This window comes from Cimex lectularius, unplaced genomic scaffold (genome assembly GCF_000648675.2).
Source record: "Cimex lectularius strain Harlan isolate CLEC.00 unplaced genomic scaffold, Clec_2.1 scaffold14, whole genome shotgun sequence".
Classification (NCBI taxonomy): Eukaryota; Metazoa; Arthropoda; class Insecta; order Hemiptera; family Cimicidae; genus Cimex; species Cimex lectularius.
In genome coordinates this window covers 1905117-1922306 of record NW_019392637.1, presented here as the reverse complement: position 1 = coordinate 1922306, position 17190 = coordinate 1905117, and the positions used below count along the sequence as shown (strand labels likewise).

Below are 17190 nucleotides of genomic sequence, written 5' to 3'. Positions count from 1 at the left end.
TTTCTTTAAAACATGAAAGTTTTGTTATTTAATTATATTTAATTTGTATAAAATGACTATTGAAACATTATATAGATCTAAACAGACCTCTGTATCAAATTATAAAAATACAGTAAATAAAAATCTACCCCCTTGGGATGAGGCACCTTTCATTATCCTCACATGCATGGACCTGCAAGAAACTTAACTTATTAACTTTTATTACCTTAACTTTTATTTCCTTTAGTGTAAATTACACAACGGTATATTTCTTTCGTCGTTTTTTTTAAATTATTTACATTAGTTTTCTTCATGAATCTTTTTCTGTTAGATAAGAACAAAAATGTCCGGGCTCTCAGTGGAACTGGCAAAATGCTCCACGGCTGCCTTGAAATTTTTGTTTTTAAAAATTTAATTTATTTTTGTTTTAATTTGTTGGATAAATGATGATAAAAATTTAATTTAGAAATTAAAATATTTTGGCAAATAGGTGGAAATATTATTTTATTTATTTATTTATTTTTGGATTGGAGGGAAAATTTGTCGGTAATATGCAATGTAACCTACCGAGGGGTTATAATGGCGGCACGAGGCCGGCCGCACCCCGTTATCTCATGAACGAGTCGATTTAGTCGATCCCGCTTTGCGAACGGGCTTCACGAGTTGTCCGACAATTCTTCACATCTGCGACACACGCGTTTAAAGAGAACCAGGAGAGACGATGTCCTGGCCGTTCCAGGCGAGCGCGAGCGGCCTCTTCGCCGGCTACGACTCCAGGAGGTCGAACAAGACGTCTCAGGACAATTTGGACGAGTGAGTTTTATCAATGTTCTATTATTAAATATAAAATAAAAACCACGACCCTTTTCTTACCGAACATATCCACAAAATTACTTCTGTATACAAAAATGAAATCCACCTGTACCCTATATTTTTATCTGTTTAAATCAAAAAATATATTTAGTTTCACCCTCTGAGCAAAACTGCAAGATGGACGACACTGTCAACCCTCAAAACCTTTCGCAATATTAACAAACAATAAAATTGTTTAATAAAATGAAATAAACAAATGATTAAATATCTGTAGTAAATGTGTAATATTTAGTGACCGTTAATTAATGATTATTTAGAGTTTGAGGTGCGGTTTAATGAGATGTAGTTTTAGAAAAACATTTTCCCTATCGTGCCAACGTTTCATCCTTTATTGAGATCCTCTTCGAGGCTGTTGTTTATAGACATTGTTTAAATTAAACAAATACACGTAAGTTGTGAAAATGAATTTATTTAATGATGTACACAAGATAGAATAGGCTTAATCAATGTGTTCACTCAAAGTGTGTTTTCTGATAAGATGTGTCATTGTTGTGAGTGTTAGAGAGTGTTAGTGTTTGATTTTGAATCAGTGGTGAAGGAACACATTGATCACAGATTGCTGTAAAAACAAACACAGATCACTACATCAAATTTACATCACAACGTACCCTTCATACAGTAATAAACATGGCTGAAGGGCTACTTCACAGAGTTATTACCCAGAGCCATTATGACAAGAGCATACATAATACATATACTATATAATAATAACTACCCATTGTACAACGTACAACAATGACACAACTTATCAGAAAACACATACTTAGAGAGAATACAAACACTTAGATTAAACCTATTCTAAATTGTTTACATTTCAATTCACTTTCACATCTTACATGTATTTGTATAACTTGAACAATGTTTATCTCAATAAAGATCCAAACATCGGCACCGTAAAGAAAATGTTTTTTCTAAACCTACATCACACAAGACTGCATCTCATGATCACCAAATAATTATTAATTAATGGTCATTAAATACTACACATAATTCAGGAAAATATAGAGAACAACCCCAGCAGTACTCCAAACCTTTTTAGGGTGCAGATTTGGTTACATGAAATGTTTTGGCGCTTCATCCTTGCCCAACCTGTCTCCTGTTATTGTACAGAATCCATTTATCATCGCACGTGTTGATTCGATCTAAGACATGGGCACGAGATAAGAGACGTGCAAATTTCAAAGTGTCGATTTCTTTCGGCCTCGGTCAGTTTGCATGTAATCACTTTTCGATTGATTGAGATTGAGCGATTGAAAAGAGCTGCTTTTCTTTACCAATTTCCTTCAGATGGCGAATGGTTGATTGGTCAATACAAATTTTCTTCAATCAACGTTTTGAGTCTGTCATCGCCCATAACGGAAGGCCTACCTTGACCTTCCCTGTCTTTGAGATTGAAATCTATGAAACCATTGCTGCACCGAGCATCAAGGCTAATGCTTCCTTAGGTTGGATCTTCATATCAGCACAAATAAATTAGACGAGAATCTAGTTAGTTATAATAAAAAATCTACTTATAATAAAAAGGAGAGAATCTAGTGTGTACATATTTAATTTGGCAGGTCCTCACTCTTCTAAAATTTAATATAAATTAAAATGTTTTGCAGAAAAGGTAACAGTTAAAAGTATTATTATAATACATAAATTAGATTTGACTTGACAAGCACCTGCGAATATGTTTTTTTTTTCTCCCCCCCCACCAAAACCTGCATTAATTAAAGAATCAACCCAATAAACACATGAAATGTATGTTGGCATTTATTTTTTCCATTTGCTCATTAATATTATCTACATTTGCATTGATGTGAGCAGACATGTACAATTACTGATTTTTTAAATATTTATTATGCTAATATGTATTTATATGATTGTATATAGTATTATATATATATGGTATAGTATAGAGAGTATATGATGGGTCAAAATAATTTATAAAAGAGATATCTTGATCTTACAGTTCATTGAGCAATGAGGGTGGTAAGCGTTGGGTGCACAACAGCGACAGCGACCGGCTCGGCGTAGGCCAGTTCCCGTGGTTTGGCGACCAACAAGAGGCGTCCGTCAGGAACCCCATGACGCCTAAACAGGTGAAGATACGCTTGTCAAAGCCCGGGAGCCGGTTCACTGGCCTGTCCGACTCTTCGATTGATGAATCGCGGGAAGAAGCGAGCCAGAAAGGCGAATCGTCTCGCAACGTGGTCCAAGCACTCAAGGAAATATGGAGGAAGCGTGCTTCCGGGCGGGTCGATGAAAGTGAAGATTCGTTCAAAAGGAGCAAATCAGAGCATCATCACAACCTTTATATGTCTCAACTTGAGAACGACAGTTTCATCGATGCTGATCAGAAGTAAGACAATTCCAAATTATATATTATACAAAAATAATAATAAATTATATAGTAGGAGCGGTAATGAAAGAAATACAAATAACAGAGAGGATGTACCGAATGGGGAGGAGAATCGCAACGGTAAGAGGTCGCGTTTACCGAACGACACAGCCGGTCCTCAGCCAAAACGTAGGAACAACGAAATACTCAGCTCGCTCAGCTCAAGCGTCGGTCTGCTCGGGCTTTACCACCTCGTCCCCGTCCGTCGCAAACGTAACTTTTATAATAATTCCCCCTCGTATTTTTTTATTTTTTTAAATATAATAATTTGCAGGTGTGAAGATGAGCAGAAAGAGAGAAAAGAGTATGGATAAGGTCAAGGAGGAGATGCGAGTGAAGATGACGGACACAATGGAAGACAAGTGCATTGGTACGGATAAAGTTGAAGATATTCCGAAACCGGCTCCTGTCCAGGCGAAAGTCATCGTCCAACCTCCTGCTGTACCCCCTCAAGAAGAAACCTACAGGAGACGCTGTGAGTTGTGTAATATAAGTGTCAATTGCAAGTAATTTTTTATTTTTTTATTGTTTAGCTCCTATTAGAGAAAGGAATGTGACCGATGCAGCGGCGAAGACCATTTTGTTGTCGGCGCTGAGTAAGTTTGCACATGTTTATCCAGAAATGACGCCAGTTCCGAAGCCAGGGCTGATGGGTCCGGAAGAACCGCCATCGGCTGCGCCACCGCCAAAGCAGGAGTCACCAGGCTTGTCTGGATTCCAGCTCAGCACAATTGCCCAGCTCGCCAAGAAAGCCGAACAGACAAGTATGAAACCGTCTGACTCTACAACGCCATTTGCCATTTCCACCAGTGCTGCCAGTTCTTCGTTTTCATTTATGGCGACCTCAGCTGCAACATCTGCCTCCAAGCCTGAGGTAAATTTAAACTTCATCAAACCTCCGGAGCCGAGTAAATTTAAAGATGATTCGACCAAGACAGTCACGCCAATGTCTCCTACAACGCCGGTTGATGTCAGCAAGTTCAATTTAACACCGACGAGTTCGACTTCAACAACGCAAGTCGCTCCTGTCGGATTTTCATTTGGTACGACGACTTCTTCGGATTCTACACCAAAAATGTCGAGTTTTGTTTTCGGTGCTAAGGAAGACAAGGAAACAAAAGAGCCGGAGAAAAAAGAAGCACCTAAATTGATTGGAATCACTGCTCCAGTGCAGAAAGATCCTGTAGAAACACCAAAGTTTGTTTTTTCATCAACTACAACAGAAGCACCGAAATTTGGTGCAACCATGGCAATGACAAAGTCGATTTTTACTGCTACCCAGTCAAATTCATTCACAAGTCCAGCCGTGGAGAAAATTCCGGAAAAAGAACCTGATAAAACATCTTTTTCCACAGCAGGTGGTTTTACATTTAACAAGAGTACAACACTGGCCGTGCCAAATTTTCCATTCGGCAGTGGTAAAACAGACAAGCCGCAGTTTCAGTTTGGTACTACAAGTACGAAGCCTGGAGAATCAGGAGGTTTTGGTAATCTATTTTCTGCGACAACATCCAGTTCTTCTCTTTTCAATGCTACCCCAACGACCACGACGACGGGTCAGTCTTTCACCCAGCCCTCTTCGAGTTTCAACTTCAGCGCACAGAAGCCTGAAGAGAAAGGCGGCTTCAAGTTTCAGTTCGGAAAACCTTCAGAGCCAGCTAAGTCAACGGCTTTCAATTTCACAGCAGCGTCGACATCCTCGTTCAGCAGCACACCGTCAGCCCCCACAGCGACTTTCGGCACAGCAGCTGCGACGCCGTCAACGACTGTGTCTACATTTAACAGTAGTATGTTCACACCGAGCTTCAGCACGCCAGGGACATCAACAACGGGGGCATTCGGATCGACTTCGATGCCTACTTTCGGTGCGGCGCAGCCAGCCTCTTCAGCCCCGCAGTTTGGTACTACGCAAACGGCGCCAACATTTGGAACTCCGACGTCCAATTTTGCGACACAGAGTTTTGGCTCATCATTCAACCAGTCAACGCCGTTCACATTCGGTGCCCAGTCAACGCCCAAGCCTGCTTTCAACTTCACGGCGAGCACGCCACAACAGCCCCAACAACCTCCCGGTATGTTCCAGTTTGGCGCGCAACAGAACCAGACGACTAACGCTGCTCAACCATTCTCGTTTAACGCTGGAGGTTAGCCAAAAACAAAATAGCTTCTACTGTTTTTTTAAATTTATATATAATTTTTTTTAAATCTGATTAAGGTTTGTTTTCTTATTAATTAAGAAGTGGATAAGGTATAAAGTACTAAATAAATTTCAGGTTTTAGCTTTCCTACTGGAGGATTTGTACCGGGTGGTGAGTTGTACATCGAACACGCCAAATCCCTTCCCCCAATGAATAATTAATTAAACTAACCATTGAGTAATAAAATCCATGTCTATTATTCCCTCCAGCTTTTATTGTCAATTAACCACCAAAATTAATTAATAAACAAACTTCTTTTTTGTTCATTTTTTACTTCATAAGTTTATTTTTTTAAAACAATTTATCACTTATTTATTTCTGTCGCAGTTGGAGGGCAAATGTTCAACATGGGAAGTGGTAGCGTGACAGCAAGGAGCCGTCACATGCGCAATCGTAAGAAAACATTCACCAGGTAAATCCCTCCTTCCGTTAAAACCGTAACCTGTGATTAATACAATTGTCCTTCACAGGTGAAATACCAGCGCTAAGGTGAGATCGTAGAGGACGTTGTAAAAAGTAACAAAATCCAATTTGTATTTATTTTTTGTTTTTCCTATGCTGGACTTTGTTTTCAAGGGTTGCACTTAATAAGCGTCAACATTGAATTTTTTTAAAAATATATATAAGTTTTTTTTCTCACCATCTTTTATTTTCTTTCTTTCTTTTTTTAAACTTTTTATTTGTTTTTATTATCTCTTTGAAATACATTAATAAATTAAATAAAAAGGTTTAAAAAAATTATACTTTAAAATAATGTAAATAGTGAATAAAGTATATTTTGCATTTTACGCCTTGAAATTTGTTTAAATTTATTCAACATTTGGTTCCATTTCAGCGTTCCAGGCGATTAAAAGTATAAAATACAGAGATAAGTTTTTTATGGAAAGCATTCATGACTTACAGCATAATATGCTTTGTACGATAGTGTTGTAATTTTTTTCTTACCTTTGTCGAAAATTAAAGGTACATTGTAATATTGTATTTTTAATTATGTAAATAGAAACACTTGTCTTTATTTAATTTATTCTCAAGACAGGAAAGAAATAGCTTGTGTTCTGTTATATAAAAGGAAAAAAATCTACTTTGAATTTATGGAATGATTATTGAAGTTTATGATTTCAATGACATGGATGATATTAGACCAAGGGCCTGAGCGAGGAATAGATTTCTGGAATGACCGGTATGATATATTTAATTTTTTTATTATAATTACCATGGATCAGCTTGATAATAATCTATTTATTTTTTATTATTAAACAAGTTTATTTTTTATTGGCTATTTACATTTTATTTTATAAATTAATATGGTACATATTTATCTTCTCTGGTATTAAACAATATGCTTTCCCCTTTATGTATGTTGTAGCCTTGTTTATATTCCATCCCAGGTGCCTTGAAAAATAACAATATTAAATATTAACAGTACGTAAATTTGAAATTTAAGACTTACCGAATACCATACTTCGGTCCAAACTTTGACGTCCTCTCCCGGTGCGAGTAGTTCAGGAGCGTCGAAAAGTGGTATGTCGAACTGTTCCATGAGCTCGTCCTTCTGGTCGGCGTACCTGCGCCTGAACTCGGCCCATATGTTCTCCTTGGGCTTTTTCCAGTCGATAAGCTTTTTGTCGTACTTGGTGTAACGGTCGAAATCAATTCGCTCTATGTCTTCAACGACTGCCTCGACGTCACCGCCTTCCGACCAGTCGTATACTAACAACTCGGCATGGGTCGAGATCTCGGGAAGGTAAGTACACTTGTACTCTTGTTCGATGTCGAGGAGGTAATCATCAGTCAACGCCTTCGAATTCACCTCGTGATCCCGGCCCCTCATAACAATATTCTCTTTCACCTTGCTCACTGGCATGTCGAGATAGATCACAAGGTGAGGCATCATCAACTGAATGATTGTACTCTTCTTTACTACATTATAAACACTTTTCGCTAATAAAAGACAAAAAAAAATTAATTTATTTTAAAAAAGGAATAAAGATTAATTTTCTTACATATGGAGTACAATGTTAACAATTTACCTGATTTTTCCTGGAAAATGAACTCAAAACGTAAATTTAATATTAACATAACCGTAATTTATTTGAAATTAGTAACCTGAAAGAGCGAGGTCAGGTGTGGTAGAACCACAGAAACCAAATTTAATCCTTTAATTCCTTAAATTTGATGATAAGAAAGGGTTCTGACACTATTAAAATCTCTAATGCTAATGTTACAATTGGATGTGAATTCTTTTGAAATTTTGTTCTGACAAGTATGTCCGAAATCCTCAGAACAACCTGGTTACACCACATATTTTCTGTTAATGTCGGAAATTATTTAATTTTTTGTCTACCTTTTAAAAGTAATTTTTCATTTAATCGTTTGTAAAACCTTCCGCTCAGTACGCCCCTTCTCTAAACACTTGTCACGATAGCTGAAGGTGAAGGGTAAGAATCCCGCTCATGACACTAACTTTTTCATCTTAACTGAGACCTTACATAAAAAGAATAATTGATTGAATATTAAAAAAAAAAAAAAACATTTAAAACAATCATCACACTCCACATAGCCTAATTCATCAACAATTTATCTCTTCTTTCCCAAATAATCCCAGTCTACAATAATCCTGAAAGGCTAATAACTAGACCCGAACGACAAACCATTACCCATTTTTTTTAATTGTCAGTCCCTTTCACCCAAAGAAGCCATCGCATAGAAAAATGGATTTCTTTCCCTACTTCGTTCCACCCACTCCTTTTAATCAAACATACAAATAAAAAAACAATCTCACTAACACGACACAACAATGACACAGAAAACACACACTGAGTGAGTACAAATTGATTCACTTGATTGACCCTAAAATTTGTATATTGCGTACATCATTGTATAAATTCATTTTTGCGTCTCACATGTATTAGCATAATTTAAACAATGTTTATAAATCCTAAGCCCAGAAGATAATCTAAATAAAGATATTGGCACACTAAAGAAAATGTTTTTCTAAACCTACATCACACCAGACCACATCTCACAATCTCTAAATAATCTGTTGTGATAGTTTTTGCCTTTCACTTCCAACAAAAACCGATTCTTAATATTATAAGAATATATAATTTTTATAATTATTTTGAAATAAACCAAACCCCTCTAAATACAATGTCAGAACCCACAAAAAACCAAATTCTGTGTTCTGACATGCACTTCGCTGCCAAAATAAACACTTTCATTGGATCTCGTCAGAATTTACATTCACAGGAACCTTATTCGCCATATCAGCCTTAATTGTACTTGTTATTTTATAAAAATTAGTATGATAGATGAAATGTACCTTCTTTACTCATGTAGCCATTTTTAGTCATGGCCTCGACGAAAACCATATCACTCCACGGCGACCTCTCAATGATGACACCTTGCCCTTAAAACGATACAAAAATTTACACCTGGAAATTATTATATAGTATAATGCGCGTTACCTGTGCTCAAGACATGGGCGAGCGCGTCGACATACAACGAATAGCGCAGCCTGTACATCCAAAACTGGTAAGCCGCAGCGTTCATATGAAAAGGGTCCCTGCAGAAGTTTTTGTCGTCGTAAGACCGGACAGACTCGGGCAGCTGGGGGTCAAGCTGTCTCATATCATACCCGTACGGGTTGATATACCTCAAATCCATGTGGGCGTCTTCTATATGGTACATATCGAGCTCTTCGGCGAGTTTTTTTGCGAATTCCGTCTTACCTGACGCAACGGGTCCGTCGACCACGATAAGCTTGGTGTTCTCGTCGAACCTGGCACAAAAAAAGAAAACACTACAAATACAAAATCCTTCTTTAAACCTTTCTACATACCTTGATGTAGTGCTATCGAACAGCATGCTATACCATAACGGGTAAGTTTTGTTCTTATAATCGTAATAATCCTTTTTCTTGTCCATGTCGCGGTACGCCTTTCCGTATACCGTCCTAGCCAGGGCGACCATGGGCCCGGGCCGGCTCAACCGCATCGCCAAACCAATCAACGACATACTGTTAACACTAAAATTATTTTTTTAATAAGGAAATTCGATTTTTTTTGTGTTTTTCCACGGGAAAAAAATATAAATAAAATACCCCCTATTGAAAAATCCTGATCAGCTGTACAAAAGAGGTTACGCCGAACCTTCATATAATAAATCAGCTGTTTATACTTTCCCGCCTGAATTGCAAAATACAATCCCAAATAAATTTTAACGTATAAAATCATCCTACGTTTTTAAAAAAAATGTTTAAATTGTATAAAAGGCAATAAATTATAAAAGTGTTTAATCTGGATTTAATATAAGTAAGGTATATTAATTATAACGTCCTGTTTTGTTTTTGTGTTGTCCTTTGTTCGATATAGTCGATTTCCAATTGGCTATTCCAATTTCGAGACACCAATAAAATTTTAACCTTTCTATCAAGTTATTGATATTTACCGCCCTGAAACCCCGATTAGTCTGCAATTGCAGATACTTATGAGTCTTTGGTTTTTGAGGGTGAAGTTTAAAACTTGAGGATATCACAGGCCATTTCGGATGCGATTTAATGGTATTTATGTCCTCGCTGCTACTGTATCTTTTTCTATTCGTATGTTGTAATATTTGTTGGAGTATGAAAAGTTTTTTTTTTTCATTTTCTGACTGTTCTAAGTGAACTGTTAGCAAGAACTGTCATGGCGAAGAGTCTTTTTTTTATTCACGTTTGATTTTTTTTATATCATTTAATGCGTCCGACCGTCAGGAGACATGTACTGAAACAATGAATACTAGGTATAATGATACCCTAAAACGGCTGGATTATTTAAAAAGTATGGGGTACAATATTGTCCACCTATGGGAGTATGAATTTCGTGAATTGCTCAAATCAAGCATCTCTGAATGTTCCCTCTCAGTTATATGACATGCTTATAAATTCCAACTACATTGTGAATTATATTCAGGAAATCAATGATAATGTCACCTGTGTCAACTGGGAGAATAAGGAAGATACCCTTCTCAAATTGTGAATGTAGCAATTGCTGCTTATACTACCACTCAAGCCCGCCTAATACTGTACAACTACCTCTAAAAATTAGATGATAGTTTTGTACTATGATACGGACTCGATTGTATATAAAAAGAACTCAGTCTATAGAATAGGAACCACCTGTGGGGAATTATTTAGAGGATCTTACTAACGAGCTCCTAGAGTACGGCAAAGGGAGTTTTATCATCGAATTTGCTTCGGGTGGTCCAAAAAATTACGGTTACTCCGCCAAAAGTACAAAATTGAACAAAATAGTAAATGTCTGCAAAATAAAGGGAATTAAATTAAATTGGGAGAATCTGCAACTAATAAATTTTGTTGCAATTAGAAATATGATTTTGACAGACGAAGAGTCTCAGAATAAAACATTTTTAAAAAGTAAAAACATTAAAATTACACAACAACATAATTTTGCATCAATGCAGGAAAATAAACTTAGAATAAATTTAATGAAAAGAGTTAAGTATGAGGACTATAACTCCTTACCTTATGGACATGTCAAAATACGTCGGCTAGACAATTAGATTTTTATTTTACTGGAAGTTTATTGCGTTAATTTATTTAGGAGAATTTTTTATGTTTTTGTTTTTCGTTATTTATTTTGAGAGGGTTATTTTATTAGTCTAGAAATATATTGCGTTAATTTATTTAGAAGTATTTCATTATGTTTTTGTTTCTCATTATTTATTATGAGAGGGTTATTTTATTTGACTGAAAGTTTATTGGATTAATTTACTTAGAAGAAGTTCTATATGTTTAAAGATGTTATTAATTATGAGAGGGTAATTTGACTGGAAGTTTCAACCCGATTTGAAAAAAGAGGAGGAGAAAATGAATTTAAAATGAACATAATACTCTAAATTACGGCGACTGATAAAATGGGGTCTAATTTAATGTCATCTTTATCAAATTAAAAATAAGATAAATTAAAAAATACAATATACAAAGAACGGTCTATAATACTTTGTGTGCGAGGCATGCTCAATGATGCAGGCGTGGTCAGATTAACGGCATGGTGACGAAAGAGACATGCACAAACATGTTCGCCAAGTAGAAAGGGTGGGCAAAGCATGCAAGAACATATAGGCGCGGTCAGATTACCGGCGTGGTGACGTCACAAGGTAAAAATAAGGGTGGAAACAACCATCGTCAAACCCCCATGGTGTTTTTAAAAAAGTGACGTCACAAGGAAAAAAATAAGGGTGAAAACAACCCTCGTCAACCCCCCCCCGTTGAATTTAACAAAAGTGACGTCAATTGTAAGCCCCATCAGACCCGACGACTATGTTGGGGATGCCTGGAAGGAGGAAAAGAGGGGGTAAAAACTGTCTTTTTCGCCAGACGCCAAGGAAGGTGGAGGGGTAAAACCTGTCTGCCCCAAGTGTCCTATACATTACTAGATCTGTTTTGTTTTTTGTGTTGTCAGCAATGGTTTTGCCTCCTCTTGGTCCATTTCAAACACGGATTCAAAGTGACCAACATCTCAAGACATTTCAATAATTAAAATTATATTAAACATCGTAAGTTAAAAGAAAATCATATTTCAATGTATCATCGTTTTCATGATTTTTTTAAATGTAATTGTATTTATTTTGGTAAAACGGGGAAAAAGTATTTCTTTTTTACTTTCCGACAGTTCTAAGTGAACCGTTAGAAAGAGCTGTCATAACGGAGTCTTTTTTTTATTCACGTTTGATTTTTTTTAATATATATATCAATTAATGCGTCCGACCGTCAGGAGAGATTTTTCTTAAAAAAAAGCTAAATTAAAAAAAAATAAAAAACGACCGTCCCATATGGTCGGCTGATGGTTAATTAAATTCAACAAGCACACATGTAGCGAGGAAAAAAACCGTTGGTGGGTAGGAGACGAAAAAAAAAGAAAAGAAAAGAAAAGCGCGTGGCTCTTTGGTTCAAAAAGGCGTGAGAGGCGCGGATGGAGTGAAGCCGGGGGCCAGGCCGGTATATAAAAAAAAGCAGTTCGAAGACAAAATGGGTAAGGGAAAGATGCCGCGTTGCTCCTGCAACAAGTACAAATACGATTTCAACGACGGCAGGGGACGATATCCGGCCGGCATCCAGAAGGAGGACCTCCTTTGGGCCTACTTCGTCATGAGAATGGTAACATTTTGATTTATATTATAATTAAAACATAAAATTGAAAAATTAAAAAAAGCAATCACAGTTTCTTTAAATGAATTTGATAAATCTAGCTTATTTTGTGCTCTAGTTTAATTTCCGTTCCCCCTCCATACCCTGCAAAAAAAAAAAAAAAACCCAAAGAAGCATGATCAGTAAACACAAGATCATATTTTAAAAATGTATAATTACACGAATAATTACATTTAATGTTAAATAAAGCATGATAAAAGTTTTAAACTTTATTCAAAAATTTCACTGAAAATAATTTCGTAAGGTTATTTCTAGGGTTAGGTTACAAATGTGCTAGGTTCTTGGTGGGAGGGGTCATTAAATTTTATTCTACAATGAAATATCAATCGTCTACTTCTAGAGTTGAAAATTGGAAAAAAATAGAGCATTTTGTGCTCTGCTCTTATTTATTTTGTTTATCTTTAACAAACAGAATAAGTACATTGTTCTGAACTAATCATTGCTGGGGGTGGGGGTATTCTGATTTCCAGAGGGTTTCAAATCATTTTTTTTTCTTTTTTTTTTAGATTTAATTAATGTTTTATTCCAACTTTTCACTGATTTTTATCCAGTGGTTATATTATACTAAATACTAAAGAAAAATATAGATTGATCTAAAATTCCATTTTTATTAGTGAAAGAAGGTGAAAGATTCCTGAACAAAAGAAATTCTCGACAATTTGTAAAGTCTAAGTTGGTCTTGGTATTTTGTGTGGCTCTCATCCTCATTTACTCTCTCTCTCTCTCTCGCTCTCTCTCTCTCTCTCTCTCTCTCTCTCTCTCTCTCTCTNCACACACACACACACACACACACACACACACACACACACTATCTTTCACTCTTACTCACTCACTATCTCTTTCTCTCTCACACTCCATATTTTTCACTCACTCACTCTATCTCTCTCATTCAATCAATATCTCTCTTTTTTAGTTGGGGAGGAAGTTAAAAAAAAAAAATTTTTTTAAATAAAAATTGGTTGGATTTTTTTTAACTTGAAATGTTGGCGACACTGGTATATACTGGGTCTAAGTCAAAGATGGTCTTGCTTAAAACAACAAATTGTCTATTGTCACTGTTCTTTTGGCCTTCGGGTAACCAGTTGAAAGGTGTTGCAGATCTGCGAGGTGCTCAGCGACCCAGAACTCCTCAAGAGGATTCAGGACAGGCAGAAGACCGGTCCAGCGACCATGTTCGACCTGGCAATGATGTGCTGCGCTACGAAAAACCCTGGAGCGTTCCAGGATGCCGCCAATGCAGCCAGAGCACAGAACGCCGCCAACGCCAACAAACCACCTGGCGAATCCATGCCAGAAGACCAGGGCAAAAAACAATAAATTAAAAAAATTCACTATTTAAAACAATTTTTTTTTTAATTCATTCTTAAACTAGACTTTATAGGGAGCACAAAATAACGCTAGCGAATTAAAATTAATTAAGGAAAAAAACATATTTTAAGGAACGACAAATGCTTGTTTAAAACAGCTTAAAGGAAATTTATAGATCTGTGATGTACTCGGCGAGCCATCGCTCCTAAAAAAGATCCAGGCACCATCTCCGTCTAACAACATGACGCCTTTCGACCTAGCGATGCTATGTTGCGCCGCTAAAAACCCTGGTGCGTTAGACAAGGCACTCTCAGCCGCAAGGGAGGCAGAGCAAAAGGCGAAGGAGGAACAGACGAAGGAGAAAGTGGAAAAGTCAGAGAGGACAGAGCATCACACCGCATATGAGCAGACGACCAAAGTGATGACCACTCAGAATACGCGGCAACCATCCACCAGGCAGCAGGGCAACAGATAACTCATTTCATAAAAAACAAAAAAACAAAAAAACCTTAAATAAACTGCTGATTAAAAATGAATAAATAATAAATTAAAAAAATGAAAAAGAAAAAGTTGTCTGATATGTGTTTAGCACATGTGCAAATTACTTAAGGGTCATAAATGTCATAAAGCTTATAACTAGCATGTAGAATTATTAAAAATAGATGATCGGTGATATGAGGCGGAGAAGCTCTTGAGCATATTTACGTGGATCCTGCAGATTCTGGACTAGGAATAGGCCATATTATATATACACGAGGAAAGGACGTGTGATTTGAAAGAAATATGGGCCAGTTAATCACTTCTTGGAAATTTTTACCTTGTATATTAAGCATTGTTGATGTGTACGATCTGTCCTTTCTACAAACGAACATTGTAGAAATAAACAATTAACTTTTCTTTACATGAAAACTTAACAATTATCCTAAAAACTTGCCATTTGGTTTATAATCAAATTTGTTAAGTAAGGAGTAACTTTATTATTAATTTATCTTTTTACCTAATTCTGGGTCAGAAGAGACAACGATAGGGATAGGGATAAAAGAGGCAGCCACAAGGCCTACTGAACCTCAACTTGAATAGGTCTATTGTGCTCCCCTGTTTTTTGTAACTCACTTGCCAGCTTCAGGTTGTTAATCAGCCTCCATAGTGGATCCTTAGTGCAGTTTTTCCTGTCCTAGTAGGACCTGCATCTACTCCTTCACAGAAACATAAAATGTGCAGTCTCCTTCTCTTCCTGTCAGTATCTGCACAGTGTTTCTTCTGTCTATACTTCTATCCGGCGCATGTTCTTATGTGGCAGTGTCTTGTCAGGAGTCGAACTAGAATCCTGGTTCGGTGTTCCAGTAGGAGTTTGCCTGACAAAGATAAGTAAAGATTTGCATTTAGAATCCACATTTACTCTACACCTCCATTTTAAAACTTCACATTCTCCTGAAATTAAGTATCACATAGATTTTTTTTTGGGGGGGGGAGGTTATGAGTTTGCGCCGCAGGAGGCCCAACAACAAGAACCCAACCCTGACAGCCCCAAGTTTAGAGGGAGAGTACTCCTTTTCCATTTAGTACATTTTTTTGAATCTTGTCAGAGGTAGATAAAAATTATTTACATCTAGATATAACAGAAAAGTTCATGTCTCAAGGTAACTGGGGCTACTATGCCTACTCCCCTCTGTCAGTCACACCTGCCATAACCTGACCCTTCAAAAAACATTCGCCTCTTTCTTTTATATTCCAGACACAACATTAGAATGTAATCCTAAATGAATAGGGTTAAAGGTTCATTTATTCCTTAAATCCTGTTTCAGTTATCTCTATTCCATATGATGGACTTTTTTTCTAAAATAATTTCCTTGAAAACTCTCTTGCTGGTATGTATGTTGCCATTCCTGTGATACTTCTGTAAATAAAACCGTTTAATCTTCTCGGTCTTCCCTACATACCATTTAATCAATCCCTGTCTCAACATACCTACATTCTTCCCATAGCTGGCAATAAATCCAATGTATGTAATTATAGACCCATTTTTATCCAATCCATTTTTTCCAAAAATATTTTAATCTTTGGTTTGCAAAAAGTTAAATCATGATCTAAAAAAGGTTATTATTCCACAACAACTGGCAGATCAACGGTTACTGATTTGCTAATATATCAAAATTACATTTTAAACCCTATAGCCGGTGATTGTCAGGTTGATTCTGTAAGTGTAGATTTTTCCAAGGCCTTTAGAGTCAAAATTGATCATAACGTACTTATTTAGAAGCTAGAAGTGAATAGAATATCAGGAAATCTAAAGCTTTGGCTGCACTTTTATTTATCTGAATGCACCCTAATAGTGAAAATCGCGTCTTTTAGAGTCCCTTTTCTGTTTCATCTGTGTGCCACAAGGTTCTCATCTTTGTACTTTTCTCTTTCCCCTTTTTATTAATGATATTCACCTTTCTCTATATATGTAGTTATAATGCTTTATTATATTATTTTTATATAGACAGGGTGTTTAATTAAATCTTTATAATGTTTATTTATAAGCATGTTATTGGCAACGCCATTGCAGGGCCTCGGGTCCATCTTGGGCTAGATTGAGGGGTGCTTCCCCTGACTCTGAGATCAAGGAATCTTCAGTGAGCTTGGAGGAGGTGTCTAACTGAGCCCTCCTCGATAAAGCCCTGCATCAGTTGCGAGAGATCCATGAGGTTCTGTCTTTTCTAAGCCTGGGAATGCCACCAGGGTTTGCAGGGGCTTTGCTCTGATCGGGCCGAGCTGCACCTTTGACTTGTATAGACTAAAGGATTAATGATCAATAACCTTTATTTATGAAAAAAAGAAGGGTGGAAAAGGATTTTATTGTCTTATTCATAGATGTATAGTATAGTGTGTTTTATTCTTCATTAATGTTGAATTAGTTATAAGCATTGTACATTCTTTGTATTTTTTTTCATCTTACTTTCGTATACTTTTTTATTTAAAGAAATAAGTTTTTGACCCATAAAAAATAAAAGTAATAATAAAAAAACTAAATAAAGTATCTAAACTTATCTTACAAAGATGTAAGAACAAATAGAAGATGTAGATCTATTAGTCGGGGTGTAATATACTAAGCCCTTTAAGAACTATTCCACCATACTGTGCCTATAGCACACCGGTGAGTCCTATTTCATCAAGGAACTTGATTAGTAGGCCCGGTTTAAGTGGTTGAATTTCTTCTACAGTCACATTGTACATCCAAAAACACTTCCTCCTGA

General features: G+C 36.5%; 3 protein-coding genes across 7 annotated transcripts; 2 read left to right on the top strand and 1 right to left on the bottom strand.

Annotated features, from left to right (window-relative positions):
* Window positions 1-523: 523 nt before the first annotated feature.
* Window positions 524-6073, top strand: LOC106673277 (nuclear pore complex protein DDB_G0274915-like). 3 transcript variants are annotated; one of them, XM_014405356.1, is made up of 8 exons: window positions 524-792; window positions 2807-3196; window positions 3252-3448; window positions 3510-3710; window positions 3769-5379; window positions 5509-5544; window positions 5761-5845; window positions 5904-6073. In XM_014405356.1, exons 1-8 carry the CDS (start codon window positions 701-703, stop codon window positions 5905-5907), a joined length of 2616 nt encoding a protein of 871 aa, XP_014260842.1. In that variant the 5' UTR covers window positions 524-700; the 3' UTR covers window positions 5908-6073. The 3 variants fall into 3 exon arrangements, with proteins under 3 accessions (XP_014260842.1, XP_014260841.1, XP_014260843.1); XM_014405355.1 differs by having other exon boundaries at window positions 3249-3448; XM_014405357.1 differs by lacking the exon at window positions 5509-5544 and having other exon boundaries at window positions 525-792; window positions 3249-3448.
* Window positions 6074-6707: 634 nt separating this feature from the next.
* Window positions 6708-9634, bottom strand: LOC106673283 (NADH dehydrogenase [ubiquinone] 1 alpha subcomplex subunit 10, mitochondrial). Its single transcript, XM_014405364.2, has 6 exons — window positions 9536-9634; window positions 9275-9460; window positions 8901-9214; window positions 8756-8842; window positions 6884-7374; window positions 6708-6825 (listed from the first exon to the last, which is right to left on the bottom strand). The coding sequence occupies exons 2-6, from the start codon at window positions 9448-9450 to the stop codon at window positions 6733-6735; spliced, it is 1161 nt and encodes a 386-aa protein (XP_014260850.1). The 5' UTR covers window positions 9451-9460; window positions 9536-9634; the 3' UTR covers window positions 6708-6732.
* Window positions 9635-12058: 2424 nt separating this feature from the next.
* LOC106673286 lies at window positions 12059-14520 on the top strand. Of its 3 annotated transcripts, none has more exons than XM_014405369.1 (2): window positions 12059-12592; window positions 13733-13987. In XM_014405369.1, the coding sequence occupies exons 1-2, from the start codon at window positions 12464-12466 to the stop codon at window positions 13958-13960; spliced, it is 357 nt and encodes a 118-aa protein (XP_014260855.1). In that variant the 5' UTR covers window positions 12059-12463; the 3' UTR covers window positions 13961-13987. The 3 variants fall into 3 exon arrangements, with proteins under 3 accessions (XP_014260855.1, XP_014260856.1, XP_014260854.1); XM_014405370.1 differs by having other exon boundaries at window positions 12198-12592; window positions 13742-13991; XM_014405368.2 differs by lacking the exon at window positions 13733-13987 and adding an exon at window positions 14127-14520 and having other exon boundaries at window positions 12226-12592.
* Window positions 14521-17190: the final 2670 nt, after the last annotated feature.